General features: G+C 46.0%; 1 protein-coding gene across 2 annotated transcripts in view; it reads left to right on the forward strand.

Annotated features, from left to right (window-relative positions):
* LOC139532166 (tyrosine-protein phosphatase non-receptor type 4-like) overlaps nt 1-16,000 on the forward strand; it is a 39,454-nt gene that overhangs the window by 13,583 nt on the left and 9,871 nt on the right. Inside the window, exons 3-19 of one of the 2 annotated variants that reach the window (XM_071329392.1) lie at nt 4,070-4,177; nt 4,822-4,864; nt 4,961-5,039; nt 5,178-5,222; nt 5,317-5,369; nt 6,682-6,802; nt 7,115-7,202; nt 7,347-7,435; nt 8,328-8,391; nt 9,254-9,426; nt 10,573-10,641; nt 10,882-11,028; nt 11,264-11,425; nt 12,970-13,126; nt 13,235-13,375; nt 13,501-13,660; nt 15,157-15,353. In XM_071329392.1, the coding sequence (XP_071185493.1) occupies nt 4,070-4,177; nt 4,822-4,864; nt 4,961-5,039; nt 5,178-5,222; nt 5,317-5,369; nt 6,682-6,802; nt 7,115-7,202; nt 7,347-7,435; nt 8,328-8,391; nt 9,254-9,426; nt 10,573-10,641; nt 10,882-11,028; nt 11,264-11,425; nt 12,970-13,126; nt 13,235-13,375; nt 13,501-13,660; nt 15,157-15,353 (1,896 nt within the window). The remainder of the gene's footprint in view (nt 1-4,069; nt 4,178-4,821; nt 4,865-4,960; nt 5,040-5,177; nt 5,223-5,316; nt 5,370-6,681; nt 6,803-7,114; nt 7,203-7,346; nt 7,436-8,327; nt 8,392-9,253; nt 9,427-10,572; nt 10,642-10,881; nt 11,029-11,263; nt 11,426-12,969; nt 13,127-13,234; nt 13,376-13,500; nt 13,661-15,156; nt 15,354-16,000) is intronic. The other variant, XM_071329393.1, reaches the window with a different exon arrangement.

The raw sequence follows: 16,000 nt of genomic DNA on the forward strand, positions 1-16,000 counted from the left end.
GTCTGAATCGCAGTGTCTCCAGCTCGCCTAGCTACTCACTGGAGCCTATGATCACTCGGCTACACATGCCTCTCCCTAATGTCAATATGCCTTGTCTATTGCTGTTTTGGTTAGTGATTATTGTCTTATTTCACTGTAGAGCCTCCAGCCCTGCTCAATATGCCTTAGCTAGCCATTTTGTTCCACCCCCCACACATGCGGTGACCTCACCTGGCTTAAATGGCGCCTCTAGAGACAAAACTTCTCTCATCGTCACTCAATGCCTAGGTTTACCTCCACTGTATTCACATCCTACCATACCCTTATCTGTACATTATGCCTTGAATCTATTCTTCCGCGCCCAGAAATCTGCTCCTTTTACTTTCTGTTCCGAACGCACTAGACAACTTATAGCCTTTAGCCGTACCCTTATCCTACTCCTCCTCTGTTCCTCTGGTGATGTAGAGGTTAACCCAGGCACTGCAGCCCCCAGCACCACTCCCATTCCCCAGGCGCTCTCATTTGTTGACTTCTGTAAACGGTAAAAGCCTTGGTTTCATGAATGTTAACATTAGAAGCCTCCTCCCTAAGTTTGTTTTATTCACTGCTTTAGCTGCTTTAGCACACTCCGCCAACCCCGGATGTCCTAGCCGTGTCTGAATCCTGGCTTATGAAGGTCACCAAAAATCCATACATTTCCATCCCTAACTATAACATTTTCCGACAAGATGGAACTGCCGAAGGGGGCGGAGATAGCCTGCAGAGTTCTGTCATACTATCCAGGTCTGTGCCCAAACAATTCGAGCTTCTACTTTTAAAAATCCACCTTTCCAGTCTCTCACCGTTGCCGCTTGTTATAGACCCCCTTCAGCCCCCAGCTGTGCCCTGGACACCATATATTAATTGATTGCCCCCCATCTATCTTCAGAGTTCGTACTGTTATGTGACCTAAACTGGGACATGCTTAACACCCCGGCCGTCCTACAACCTAAGCTAGAGGCCCTCAATCTCACACAAATTTTCAAGTACAACCCTGAATCCGTAACCAGCTTGCCCTCTAAATACACCTCTGCTGTCTTCAACAAGGCAAGGCAATCATTGCCTCATTGCCTGCATGTGTAATGGGTACAGGGTCAAACGACCACCCCTCATCACTGTCAAACGCTCCCGAAAACACTTCAGTGAGCAGGCCTTTCTAATCGACCTGGCCCGGGTATCCTGGAAGGATATTGACCTCATCACGTCAGTAGAGGATGCCTGGTTTCTCTTTAAAAGGGCTTTCCTCACTGTCTTAAATAAGCATGCACCCTTCAAAAAATGTAGAACTAAGAACAGATATAGTCCTTGGTTCACCCCAGACTTGACTGCCCTTGACCAGCACAAAAACATCCTGTGGCGTTCTGCATTAGCATCGAATAAAGTCCATGGAGAATAAGAGCACCTCCTCCCAGCTGCCCACTGCACTGAGGATAGGAAACATTGTCACCACCGATAAATCTATGATAATCGATCATTTCAATAAGCATTTTTCTACGGCTGGTCATGCTTTCCACCTGGCTACCCCGACCCCGGCCAACATCTGAGCACCTGCTGCAGCAACTTGCCCAAGCCCCCCCCCCCCCCCGCTTCTCCATCACCTAAATCCAGACAGCTGATGTTCTGAAAGAGCTGCAAACTCTGGATCCCTACAAATCTGGACCCTCTCTTTCTAAAATTATCCGCCGAAATTGTTGCAACCCCAATTACTAGCCTATTCAACCTCTCTTTCGTATCGTCTGAGATCCCCAAAGATTGGAAAGCTGCGGCTGTCATCCCCATCTTCAAAGGGGGAGACACTCTAGACCCGAACTGTTATAGACCTATATCCATCCTGCCCTGCCTTTCTAAAATCTTCAAAAGCCAAGTTAACAAACAGATCACCGACCATTTCGAATCCCACCGTACCTTCTCCACTATGCAATCTGGTTTCCCAAGCTGGTCATGGGTGCACCTCAGCCACGCTCAAAGTCCGAAACGATATCATAACCTCCATCAATAAAAGACAGTACTGTGCAGCCATCTTCATCGACCTGGCCAAGGCTTTTGACTCTGTCAATCACCGCATTCTTATCGGCAGACTCAATAGCCTTGGCTTCTCAAATGACTACCTCGCCTGGTTCACCAACTACTTCTCAGATAGAGTTCAGTGTGTCAAATCGGAGGGCCTGTTGTCCGGACCTCCGGCAGTCTCTATGGGGGTGCCACAGGCTTTAATTCTCGGGCCGACTCTTTTCTCTGTATATATCAACGATGTTGTTCTTGCTGCTGGTGATTCTCTGATCCACCTCTATGCAGACGACACCATTCTGTATACATCAGGCCCTTCTTTGGACACTGTGCTAACAAACCTCCAACTGCTTTTAAATGCAAGTAAAACTAAGTGCATGCTCTTCAACCGATTGCTGCCTGCACCCTCCCGCCCGACTAACATCACTACTCTGGACAGTTCTGACTTAGAATATGTGGACATCTACAAATACCTAGGTGTCTGGTTAGACTGTAAACTCTCCTTCCAGACTCACATTAAGCATCTCCAATCCAAAATTAATTCTAGAATTGGCTTCCTATTTCGCAACAAAGCCTCCTTCACTCATGCTGCCAAACATACCCTCGTAAAACTGACTATCCTACCGATCTTTGTCATTTACAAAGTAGCCTCCAACACTCTACTCAGCAAACTGGATGTAGTCTATCACAGTGTCATCCGTTTTGTCACCAAAGCCCCATATACTAACCACCACTGCGACCTGTATGCTCTCGTTGGCTGGCCCTCACTACATATTCGTCGCCAAACCCACTGGCTCCAGGTCATCTATAAGTCTATGCTTATAGGTAAAGCCCCGCCTTATCTCAGCTCACTGGTCACCATAGCAACACACACCCTTAGCCCGCGCTCCAGCAGGTATATTTCACTGGTCATCCCCAAAGCCAACACTTCCTTTGGCTGCCTTTCCTTCCAGTTCTCTGCTGCCAATGACTGGAACGAATTGCAAAAATCACTGAAGCTGGAGTCTTATAGCTACCGATCACACCCAACTACCTCATCCCTATATTCTTACTTATCCTCTTGCTCTTTTGCACCCCTGTATCTCTACTTGCACATCATCATCTGCACATCTATCACTCCAGTGTTAATGCTAAATTTTTATTATTTCGCCTCCATGGCCTATTTATTGCCTTACCTCCCTACTCTTCTACATTTGCACACACTGTACATAGATTGGTCTATTGTGTTATTGACTGTACGTTTGTTTATGTGTAACTCTGTGTTGTTGTTTTTGTCGCACTGCTTTGCTTTATCTTGGCCAGGTCGCAGTTGTAAATGAGAACTTGTTCTCAACTAGCCTACCTGGTTAATAAAAAATAAAAATAAAATTATACTTTATTTAATAACTTTATTTAACTAGGCAAGTCAGTTAAGAACACATTCTTATTTTCAATGACGGCTTAGGAACAGCCTTGTTCAGGGGCAGAACGACAGATTTGTACCTTGTCAGCTCGGGGATTCGATCTAGAAACCTTTCGGTTACAAGTCTAACACTCTAACCACTAGGCCACCTGCCGCCCCAATAAATAAATAAATGTGAAATAAAAAATTACAAAAATAGTAGCCTAGTGGGTAGCCTATATGACATGGGCCAATCAAATCAGGCAAAGAAAAGTCACTGTGTGTAGTATAATTTGTGTTCCTTCCTTCTCCCAGCTCTCTGTAAATAATACATGGTCTGGTTCTGTGTTCCGGAAGCCTGTGGCTGCACATTGCCCTGACACTTCTAGAAAGCAGGCTGTGAGGCCTTGTTGTGAAACGCTTACAATGCCCAACCTCCAGTTAGAAACCCAGGAGGGTAAGCATTACACATACTTGTGTGATAGTTTTGCAATAACCCTCTATCAATTAAGTATTTTTAGGCTACTCTGTATTGGAGGTGTCAATCGCTTTATGGCCAACACACTTCCCAGTGCTATGTTGCTTCAGTCATCTTTATTATGAGATAGTCATATATCTGTACTACAGAATTTTGACGGTCTTGTCTGGTTTCTCTCCCTGCAGAAGCACGATCAAGGACAGGTCCTGCTGGATATAGTGTTCAAACACCTGGAGCTGACGGAGAGAGACTACTTCGGCCTACACCTGGCCAACGACTCCTCAAACAGTCAGGTGAGGCCTCTTATCGGAACCCAGAACCAAATCTTGCGTACGCTAGGTAACTAGCTAGCTGCTCGATTGACTCGTTTGTTTCGACAGGCTGTCGCAAGAGATTAGGTGAGGCCATGAGATTGTGCACGTTAGACTACATTGCAGTCGGACGGCGCAGAATCACTGATCTGCAAATCAACTGGCTTCCGAAATGACTAATTATTATGTGATCAGGATTAGCGGATCTACGCAGAGCCCTGCTCTGGCTGATCCCCTCAAATACTCTGATTGGCAGCATAGCAGCATCTCATGAATAGGCTCTCTCCAGCCCTGTCAGCAAACTGTGACGTTTCTGCAGGAAACAGATTGAGATACTAAGACGATTATGGGTCATGATCTGCAAACAATGGAGTTGAAACAGCGGCTAGAATAGTGTGTAGAGGCTACAGATTGTGTTTCTGAAAGTTCACAAATAACAATGCAAAACAGCAGAAATTCAGACTTTTATACATATGTATATTTTGGATGATGCAGTCTCGCAGAACAGTTCGATTTCTATTCTGAACTTGCTCTAATGTTTTGAGTAAAAATCTTAATGCATCTTCATTTCTTTATGGCCTATTTTCCCTCTTGTGTCTGAGGTTGTCTTCATCCATATTTTACAGAGGTGGCTGGATCCAACCAAACCCATAAGAAAGCAATTAAAAAGTATGTTTGATACATTTGGAATATTCTCTAGTATTTTCAATATTATATTTATTGCTCGTTTTAGTTCCATTAACCTGGTTGTTTGTTTTTCTTCAGGGGGGTCTCCACACAGTTTAAATTTTAGGGTTAAATTCTTTGTAACCGACCCCAATAAACTTCAGGAGGAGTATACAAGGTACGTGCTTAATGGGTGGCATTGTGGAAGAAATAGGCAGTACACTATAGGCCTTCCTCTATGCTATTCTCAATACCGTTTGATTATAAGGGGACTTAAAAGCCCTGTATTCATCTTGCTGTTTTGGGTCCCCTTTAGGTACCAGTACTTTTTGCAGATTAAACAGGACATACTTAGTGGAAGGTGAGTGTGGATTTGTATTTGGTTGGTTTATTCAAACATTTTTAATAATATTCATGTAGTGAATTTGAGTTATAACTGAATCCTCGGCTCGCAGACTGCCGTGTCCATACATCACAGCCGCTCTTCTTGCTTCATACGCTGTTCAGTGTAAGTACTTCAATTATTCCTCTCAGCTATTCAACTAGAACTATACTACTGACTTATGGTCGCATAGATTCTGCCTGAAACCTTGTAACTAACTGTACTAATGATAGAATATGTTCAATAGTGTATTTTCCCTATCACCCTCCTAATATCCACCATGTGATTTCAAGAATTGAGAGTATGGGGGATCAGACTATTACAGTAGCTTAGAAACCTCAGACCGAAACACAACTGTAATACTACTTCATACTGTACTTGGCTTGTAATGATGCAGCTTTCATGTAGCCTGACTGCTGCGGGTCTTTGTTTACACATTGACCCCAATACGCCGCTGAGAGGGAGGAGTAACAGCACAATCACCACAACCAGGCTGGCAGCAGGGCAGAAGAACACTGCTCATTGGTTGTTAGCTTAATAGGCTGGCTGACTGGCTGGCTTGCTGGCTGGCTGACTGGATGGCTAGGATAATTGGCTGACTGGCGGACTGGATGGCTGGGATCACTGGCTGACTCCCTCGTGGGGTTGTAGTAAACGTATCATGCTATGTGGGAGGTATAGAGGTCACAGGAGGAAATGGAAGTGGCCATGGTGGTCTCACCGCAATTACTGTAATAACAACAATAGAATGGGGGACATTTCACAAGTGCCAGTCTGTCTGTCAGTCACAATTCTGACCAGGATAGTTAGTGTATACTGGGCTATTACTGTTCATTTTCCCTCTGTGTTCACATACTGAAGTAGTTTCTATTAAAATGAAAGAGCGAGGCTCTTTATTAATTGATTCACATTATTGTGCTACATACTTTTCTTAAAGTGCTTCGGAAATAGAGGCACTTAACCCCCAACTTCCTCATGTCTGCTCCCTTTTCATTATGGAAGACGGGGCCGTGTCCCAAATGGCACCCTGTTCCGTATATAGTGCACTATTTTTGACCAGAACCCTATGAGTCCTGGTCAAAAGTAGTGCACTATTTAGGGAATAGGGTGCGGTTTGGGAAGAGGGCAGACTGTTTATACAGTATGGAAACACTGAGACACTCAGCAGGAGGACTCGTCTCTCTGTCTCTCTTTTCTAAACATTGACAACAGAAAAAGGCAAGTGTTTGGCTCCTCTCAAGCTGCAAACGTCCTGCTTCTTTCCGTTTGCACACAAAGGAGAAGTTTGACCAGAAAATGAGTGAATGAATGGGAGCTGTGCAGGAGGGAGCGAAGGAGAGGATTAAAGGCCTCATTGTGCTCTGTGTCACACACACACACACACACGCACACTCGCACTTACACACTCACACACTGTGTGCTTTGTGTTGTGTTGCAGCTGAGCTAGGGGACTACAGTCAGGACGAGAACTTGCCCGGCTACCTCTCCGAATACTCTTTCATCCCCAACGCACCACAAGACTTTGAGAAAGAGATTGCCAAACAGCATCAGCAACACAAGTAAGACGCAGTCTCTCAACTGATATTGTGTGAGTGTGTGGATACATTGGTGTAAAATGGGAAATGCACAGAAAATATCAAATAACTTGTAGATTAAACAGGGATGAACTCTGCTCATTCACTGCAGCTGAGGTTGAGGCGGCTCAGACTTTGTGCCCAGGTCAGAACAAGGGCTGTCATTGTTTATCCTCTCACGTAGATGGTAGGGTGGCCTACTCTCTGCTCTCTGAATGGCCTGTGTGGAGCCAACTAAAGTGTCTCTTTCTCTTGCTCTCTCTCCCTATCTCGCACTCTCACTCTTTTTCCTTTCAGGGGACTGCCTCCTGCCCAGTCAGAGTTCAATTATCTAAACACAGCACGGACGCTAGAGCTCTATGGAGTCGAATTGCACTATGCAAGGGTAAGTGTTCAGGTGTGAAATGGAGTGATGCACGCATACTATGCTCCCCAGTCAACCTCTGTTAAGTAGAACCCATCCATAGGGAGTCAGAAAGCTGGGCACCTTACAATCCTCCTTGTCCCTCTTTCCCCTCCTCCGTTACAGGATCAAAGCAACACAGAGATTTTAATCGGAGTGATGTCAACTGGGATTGTCACCTATAAGAACAGGGTACGAATCAACTGCTTTCCATGGTGAGTCAAATCAATTGAGTATGTTTCCACATTCAGCCACATTCTCCATATAGGGGAGCCATTGGATGAGACACACAGAACCTAAGGAGTATTATAAATTGGGTGGTTCGAGCCCTGAACGCTGATTGGCTGACAGCTGTGGTATATCAGACCGTTTACCATGGGTATGACAAAACATTTATTTGTACTGCTCTAATTACATTGGTAACCAGTTTATAATAGCAATAAGGCACCTCGGGGGTTTGTGGTATAAAGCCAATATACCATGGCTAAGGGCTGTTTTCAGGCACTCCGCGTTGCATCGTGGATAAGAACAGCCCTTAGCCGTGGTATATTGGCCTTATTGCTTAATTTTAAGTAACAAACAGTAGTAGCAAACATAGCATGAAAGCGGTTATGGATGAATAGCGTTTATGATGCTCTGCTACTTTTCGTGGCCCAGAGTCAGCCATAACTTACTCTAGCTCTACTGTAATGTGACAACATGAGCCCTCTCCCCACTGTTTGATCTTGCCCTACTCCCTTTGATGGTACAGTACAGGAAGAGTTTATCTTCATGAAAAGAGACTTCTGCAGAAATGAGTAATAGTGTAATTGTGTCAGGTTGCGACAGTGCGGTCTATATTTAGATTCTCTTTCTGAGTCATGCTTTAAGGAACCAGGGAAATAGGCCAGCAGGCACAATGGAACTTTAGAACACCTGAAAATGATTTGTTTCTGATTGAAGAATGGAGGGGATTCTTATGGATGATAACATGGGTGGCAAAGGGGAGTATGTATTCTATAAGCTTATCCAGTGGCTTCAGAATACTGGATAAGGTCTCTATTATGTAGGAAATAAATGAGAGATTCCTTCCTATGGGTGGTAAAAGCTTCTTTTTCTTTCTTTCAGGCTACAGATTGTAAAGATCTCGTTTAAATGTAGACAGTTTTTTATTCAACTCCGAAGAGCATTGGTAAGTATGTCCTGGTTTCAACTGTGATTGCATCCCTACTATTCTGCCCTACCGAGCAAAAAGGCAGTAACTGCTCATTTGGTTGATGTCATTTTTGCTACATTAAATACATGCTTAATCATGTGGACAAGTATCCTGCCTCTATTGTACTGTGTTTTGGAGAAAATGGGGTTCATGTTAGCAGTAACTGCGTAAAGTTACTGTGAAACCGAGGTAAATAAAAGCCATTTCTCTCAGTTCCAAGCTATGAGCAGTTACCGCCTTTCTGCTTGGTAGGGCAGTATTGTGCGAGCTCAAATTCTCTCTCATCATTATTCATATTGGAGAATACATAATGCACGTTGTGTGTGCGCTAGGCTGGTCATATGAAACTAAATCTAAAAGGATTTGATCCCAACTAGGGCGTCTGGTAGTGGAAGACACACAAAAACACCTGGTTGAATAATGCAAGCCAAGGAGACCTTTGAAAGCAGTTGTACAGTACTTGATATCTAGATTAAATGATGTCATGCACTATAATTCATGTATCCGAGTAGAGAAGTATTATAGAGCACACCATAGCGTCTGGCCTAGACGAAGCCATCTCATGGCCGCTATGCAAGTCGAAGGGTGATTTCTTCCTCTGTATCCGTGTTCTTTTAGCTAGATCTGTGTGACATCAGTTGATCATGTGTGATAATCACACACACCTACTGTACCATGCTTCATGCTGTACTGTACACCTAAGTGTGCTGAGCCCACCACTGACCTCTCGCTCTCTCATCCTCTCTTTCTCTCTCTCTCGCCCTCTCCCTCGCTCTCTTGCCCTCACCCTCTCTTTCTCTCTCTCTCTCGCCCTCCCTCTCTCTCCCTCCCTCTCCAGAATGAGAGCCGTGAGGCGCTGTTAGCCTTTAACATGGTGAACTACCGAGCTTGTAAGAACCTATGGAAGGCCTGTGTAGAGCACCACACCTTCTTCAGACTGGACCGACCCTTACCACCACAGAAGAACTTCTTTGCACATGTCTTCCAACTGGGCTCCAAGTACCGCTACTGGTGAGTGGGCCTGGGGAATGTGTCATTGTGTCCCAAATGGCACCCTATTCCTTATAAAGTGCACTACTTTAGACCAGGCCCTGGTCAAACGGAGTGTACCATGTAGGGAATATGGTGCCATTTTGAAGTGCATAGTCTCTGGTGACGTTAGCCTTTAGCCGATTTGGTCCTTGGTGCTGAGGTTGCATATTAAAATGTGTTTTGAAAGAGAGTCAGTGATCAAGTTGGGAGCACAGCAGGCAGAACTGGCTGTAATGATGGCGTTTCAACCAGCTTTTCCCGCTAAGTTTGTGTTTGTTTGTCAATGTTTACATGAGTCTTGTGAGCGATAGTGTGTGTAACTGTATAGCTGCTGCCTGAAGGTGTCTAAACCTCACCAGGGAAAACAGTACACTCTTAGAAAAAGGGTTCTGCGGTTGTCCCCATTGAAGAACCCTTTTTGGTTCCAGGTAGAATGCGTTTTGGTTCCATGTAGAACCCTCTGTGGAAAGAGTTCTACATGAAATCCCCAAAAGGTTCTACCTAGAACCAAAAGGGGTTCTTCAAAGGGTTCTCCTATGGGGAAAGCCGAAGAACCCTTTTTTGGTTCTAGATAGCACCTTTTTTTCTAAGTGTAGGCTACACATTACCTAATCCTTTCAATTCCACCTGACTCACTCAGTTCAGATCCAGTCCTCCCTAATTGGTGTTGCCATCAGGATAATACCATCATAATTTTGCTGAAGCATATTTACATTTTTGTACTAATCACGGCGGTGCCATTTGACCCATTGTGCCGCGTATCACAGAAATCGTGTGGGCTGGTTTGCATAACACAGGAATATGTTTACTGTGACTCCTACAACTGCCAGTAGAGACCCAAAGCTCCAGTCCTCCCAGCTTTCCCAATGCCATGTCACGACATATGAGTGACTGACAAATAATGTGACAGAGTAAAGAGAGCTGTGGTTTCACACACTGGGGCGTGTCCCTCTTAATATGTCCTGCTGGCTCACTACACACATTTATAAAATGTCTAAAAAAGTAGGTAGTGCAACACTGGTTTGGTCCCCTCTTATTCCAGGAAATGAAAGTGTGAGGGCAGAGGTTGGTGGTGAGTGTTTTCCATTAAATGTTAAAAAGATCGTGTTTCTGTGTTATATGCAGTGGTAGGACAGAGGTGCAGTCTGTCCAGTACGGCAAGGAGAAGGGCATCAAGGACAGGGTGTTCGCCAGGTAAGACACATTCTGAAGCCCAAATGAAGTGACACTATTGCTTACTGATACTAAGAGAATGACGTCAGAAATGTGAGAACATGAAGAGACGGGGATGGAGGAATCTTACACTGAATAAGGAGCAAAAGTCTAATGAGTGGGAAACCGTTCTCATCCTGCTTAATTGAAATCTGATGAACATGTTACCTGCTGCAATCTAATCTATCAATAACAATGACCTCCATATCATCAACCCATCAGGTCTCCCAGTAAGCCCTTGGTGAGGAGGGTGATGGGTGGAGGGATGGACTGGGAGTCAGTCAGCCGGAACTCCAGAGCCTCTCTGTCTGACGACCGCCTGGAGACCCAGAGCCTGCCCACACGCTCCCCACCAGGCACCCCCAACCAGTGAGTAGCCCTAACCCGTAGTGTAAGCAAACAGTACATTCCTTAGTGTCAAATCCATGAGCGGGACTGAACAAGTGCACACTTCGGGGAGACGGAGGGTAAAGGAAATTGGGCTATAGATGTAACCTACTGTTGAGGAGGAGGAGCGATGTCAAGTAACTCTAAATAACCTTGGATGACAGTACACTCGGGTACCTTACATGGCCCTCCCTCCTCCTCTCTCCTCTTGTCTCAGCAGGAACTCCAAGTTTGCACAAGAGCGCCTGCGGCCGTCCTCCGTGGGACACCTGCTGGACCATGTGCTCTACTACGACCATGCCTCGCCCTGCCCGACCTTCACCAATCACAAGTCAGCCTCCTCAACTCAGGCCAACTCCATCAGCCTAGATTCTACCCCGTAAGTCTGTCTGCCACACACGCCCACGCACACACAGCCCTGAGTCATTTCAAACCAAAACATCAGAAAAAAGAAGAAACATGGGCACCGCTCTTGATAGTATCACTGCTCTTTAATTTATAAGCTTTAGGTATCGGCCTCAAGGCCTCCGTCAGAGCGTTGAGCGTTGAGTGATACTATCAAGAGCGGTGTCCATGTTTCTTCTTTTTTCTCATCTTATTCAACTGTTACCATGCACCTGCAACAAAGATCAGCTCAGATGTGCCTTTTGAATTTTCAAACCAAAAGACCAGGCCATGAGCATCTCTTTCATCGAGACTTGATCGGGTTGAATGTCCTCATACCGTAAACACACATACACACAAACACACACACACACACACACCGCCCTCTAATTTCGATGTCTTTACAAACCATTTGTTTTTATTATGTAAATATCCCGGGGCTGTAGCACCAAGCTCCGGCTGCCTGACGACTACAAAATAGGTCTCTTTCATGGCTGTCATTTAAGCGTCCATAATGAGGTTGGTGCTTGGCAGGCAGGCCGAAGCCAAAGAGCTGCAGCAGTAGGTTGGGGCTGCAGGCACATCACAATGGTGAATGCTTGTTATGTTAATAACACAGACAGAGTGGGCTGAACCATTGCAAATCTTCTCATAACATCAAGGAAATATGCCATTACCTCGTTTCTCTTTCACTCTTGTGAAGGATAGTGACACACAGACAGTATTCTCTGAAAGAGCAGAATTCTTTGAAGTGGTTTGGTGTGTTTGTTTCGACTTGGATCGTTTTTTTTCTCTCTCTCTCTTCTCTCTCTCGCTCGCTCGCTGTTTCCCTCTTTCTTTGGATAGGCACTTCCTCAGTGTACCTGTGCCTGTCGTTTTTGACCTTATCGCTCTCTGTGGTCCTCTGTGCATCTCTGTGACTCCTTTTGAGGAGCCCATAGCGCTAGACGCTGTTTATTTTGGTGAGTGCTGTCCCAACCAGTTAACCTCCTCCAGTGCAGCTCAGGGCTGCTCTGAGGCAGACAGCAGGCTAGACAACATGAATGCTCTCAAGCTGAGGGTAAAATGCTGGTTGGACACACAGCGCCTCTCCAAGGGACTAGTAAGTTGTTCTAGTCCACAGGTTGAGGCTATAGCACTGAGCAATGATAGGAAATAAGGGGGAAGAGTTCCTATGAACTGAGAAAACCCTCTGCTCTGACTGAGCCCTGTAATGATTCAGTGTACACAGAAGATGATCATTGCCTTCTGAGAAATGGGGTCAGGTGAAAGGACCATATTCCTTTGAGAGGTTAAGTTCTGGAACGTTACAGTTTCCACTGTGTAGTTAATGTTGAGTCAGAGAGCTCTCGACTAAGCGTGTGTGTTTCCAGGTTCACATATAACCCTCAAAAAGGGGGAAAGCACACGCAATAACACGCTTAATTTATGTATTTATTGACTTGTTTCTCAATAAAGCCAGCACTGGGTTGAGGTTTGAATATGTATTCTGTATTCGGATTTTGCCGCAAGGACTCATTTGGATTTGTCTGTGTCCAGGTCACCAGACTCGACCATCGACGGCCAGCCGCCCGCTCTTCCCCCTAAGCAGACCAGGAGGCCTCTGTCCAGCCAGTCCCAGTCCCACTCTCAGCAGGAGTTGGACAACCACATCAATGAGCTGTACGACACGCCTCTGTCAGAAGACAAGACTATGGTAGGAGAGAGACCTCCGCGCGCACGGACGCACACTCGCGCGCACACGCTGTCGTTTCGTTTGACTGAAACGTTGTTTTGTGCTCTGTGTTTCTTCCCACTCTCACAGCCCAATGGAGTGCTTCCTCATGACAATCTGGTGTTCATTAAAATGTGCCCCGACGAACAAGGACGATTTGGATTCAATGTGAAGGGTGGGCTGGACCAGAAGATGCCTGTGATCGTGTCCCGAGTGGCCCCGGGAACAGCGGTACGTGTCCTACTACCTGGGCCACCGTCACTGCCAAACCCCTGAACTTCTCAAATGACCTTCACATGTAATGAATAATGAAAAACACACTGTTCTCTTCTATTCTGTTTTAATGCCCTCCCCAGGCTGACCTGTGTGTTCCGCGGCTGAACGAGGGAGACCAGGTGGTTCTGATTAACGGTCAGGACATCTCAGAGCACACCCACGACCAGGTGGTCATGTTCATCAAGGCCAGCTGTGAGGAGAGCGACTCAGGAGAGCTGAACCTGCTGGTCAGACCCAACGGTGAGGAGAGAACAGAACAGCCCTCTAACAGGCCTTGTGGTCCTTTACGGTCATTTATGATCCTTTGCGGTCCTCTGTAGCTCAGTTGGGAGAGCATGGCAACGCCAGGATAGTGGTTTTAATTCCCAGGACCACCCATACATTTAAAAGAAAATATGCACGCATGACTGTAAGTCACTTTGGATAAAATCTTCTGCAAAATGGCATGTATTATTATTCGATTTTTTTACAGCAGGGTTTGTTAAACCATAGCTTGCCTGTCCCTGAAACAAGAGCGAGTGAGGGACCATAGCTTTCCTGTCCCTGAAACAAGAGCGAGTGAGGGACCATAGCTTTCCTGTCCCTGAAACAAGAGCGAGTGAGGGACCATAGCTTGCCTGTCCCTGAAACAAGAGCGAGTGAGGGACCATAGCTTGCCTGACCCTGAAACAAGAGCGAGTGAGGGACCATAGCTTGCCTGTCCCTGAAACAAGAGCGAGTGAGGGACCATAGCTTGCCTGTCCCTGAAACAAGAGGGAGTGAGGGACCATAGCTTGCCTGACCCTGAAACAAGAGCGAGTGAGGGACCATAGCTTGCCTGTCCCTGAAACAAGAGCGAGTGAGGGACCATACCTTGCCTGTCCCTGAAACAAGAGCGAGTGAGGGACCATAGCTTGCCTGTCCCTGAAACAAGAGCGAGTGAGGGACCATAGCTTGCCTGTCCCTGAAACAAGAGCGAGTGAGGGACCATAGCTTGCCTGTCCCTGAAACAAGAGCGAGTGAGGGACCATAGCTTGCCTGTCCCTGAAACAAGAGCGAGTGAGGGACCATAGCTTGCCTGTCCCTGAAACAAGAGCGAGTGAGGGACCATAGCTTGCCTGTCCCTGAAACAAGAGCGAGTGAGGGACCATAGCTTGCCTGTCCCTGAAACAAGAGCGAGTGAGGGACCATAGCTTGCCTGTCCCTGAAACAAGAGCGAGTGAGGGACCATAGCTTGCCTGTCCCTGAAACAAGAGCGAGTGAGGGACCATAGCTTGCCTGTCCTGTATTGGGTCAATACAGATCCACTATACTATAGGCATTGGTTTGATTAAAGCTGGAATCCTTTGCGGTGAAACGGCCACGTCCGTGTGGGATATTACAACAACAAGGACATTACTTCAAACCACAAGAACTGTTTCATTCCCTCAGACATGGTTGCATGCAGTGTGTTCTACGATTAGATTTTTTATTACGTTTCTGGATGCTCATCTCCTTTTCAAAACCAAAACAACAACAAATGCGCCTGGGGCAGCCAGTGGCGCTGTCTCGCCTAATGTGAATCTCAGCTTTAAGGCAGAGCATCAGTCGGACAGTGTAATGACTTAGGAGGGACGTTTTTAATTTGGCTGCCGCCTTTTTGCCGTTCCCTTTTCTCTGTTTTGCTGTCGTTGTTGCTTAGTTTGTCTGAGTGCCTGTCACCTGCGATGGATGTGCAATGTTCTATCACGCTGTCATCCTTCCTGTCGTTCCTCCAGCCATGTATGATCTGGTGGAGGAGGAGAAGCTGGAGGATGGAGATACGGAGTCTAACTACCAGTACTCCCCAGAGAGGGCTCCCCAGGACCAGCCCCAGGACCAGCCCCAGCCAGACCACCACCCATCCTGCTGGAGAGACTCCATACTACAGCTGAAAGAAGGCTTGAGCACTGGGGCCGTACAGCAACAGTTTGATGTTAGTCCACATATACTACAAAATATAGTTTATGTTTAGCTGAAGGAGGGCTTGAGTACTTGGAAGGTTGATGTTTATTGGGATGAATCTTGTCCTGGAGGCAGAGCTGAGCGATTTCTGCTAGCTGGGCCAGTTGCAGTCAGAATTGGCTATATTGTTAAAAAAATATATTATAATAATTGTCTCAATGTAAGGTTAGGGTTAGGCATAAGGTTAGCAGTGTGGCATTATTATATATTTTTTTTTGTAGTTAACGTTAGGTTTAAAATCAGGTGTTATGACTTTGTCGGTGACTCCCCGCATACCTGCCTCCAATACATGAGTCATCCCAATAAGAGATTTAATTAATGAGGGTTGCAGGTAGCCTAGTGGTTAGAGCGACAAAGTGAAAAATCTGCCGATGTGCCAATGAGCAAGGCACTTAACCCTAATTGCTCCGGGGTCGCCTTTGACAATGGCAGACCCTGGTCGTGACCTCACTCTCTGAGGGGTGTCTCAGAGGGAGTTGGGATATGCAAGAAAACACATCAAATAGGACAGATATAAGCACCCACCAAATTATATTATAATTAAATGCCAACCTGCGAGTACTGGGTCCATACAGGCACAATTTGATCAAAGATTTTTGTAACTAACCCAAGATACAG

Source organism: Salvelinus alpinus, chromosome 10 (assembly GCF_045679555.1).
Source record: "Salvelinus alpinus chromosome 10, SLU_Salpinus.1, whole genome shotgun sequence".
Lineage (NCBI taxonomy): Eukaryota > Metazoa > Chordata > Actinopteri > Salmoniformes > Salmonidae > Salvelinus > Salvelinus alpinus.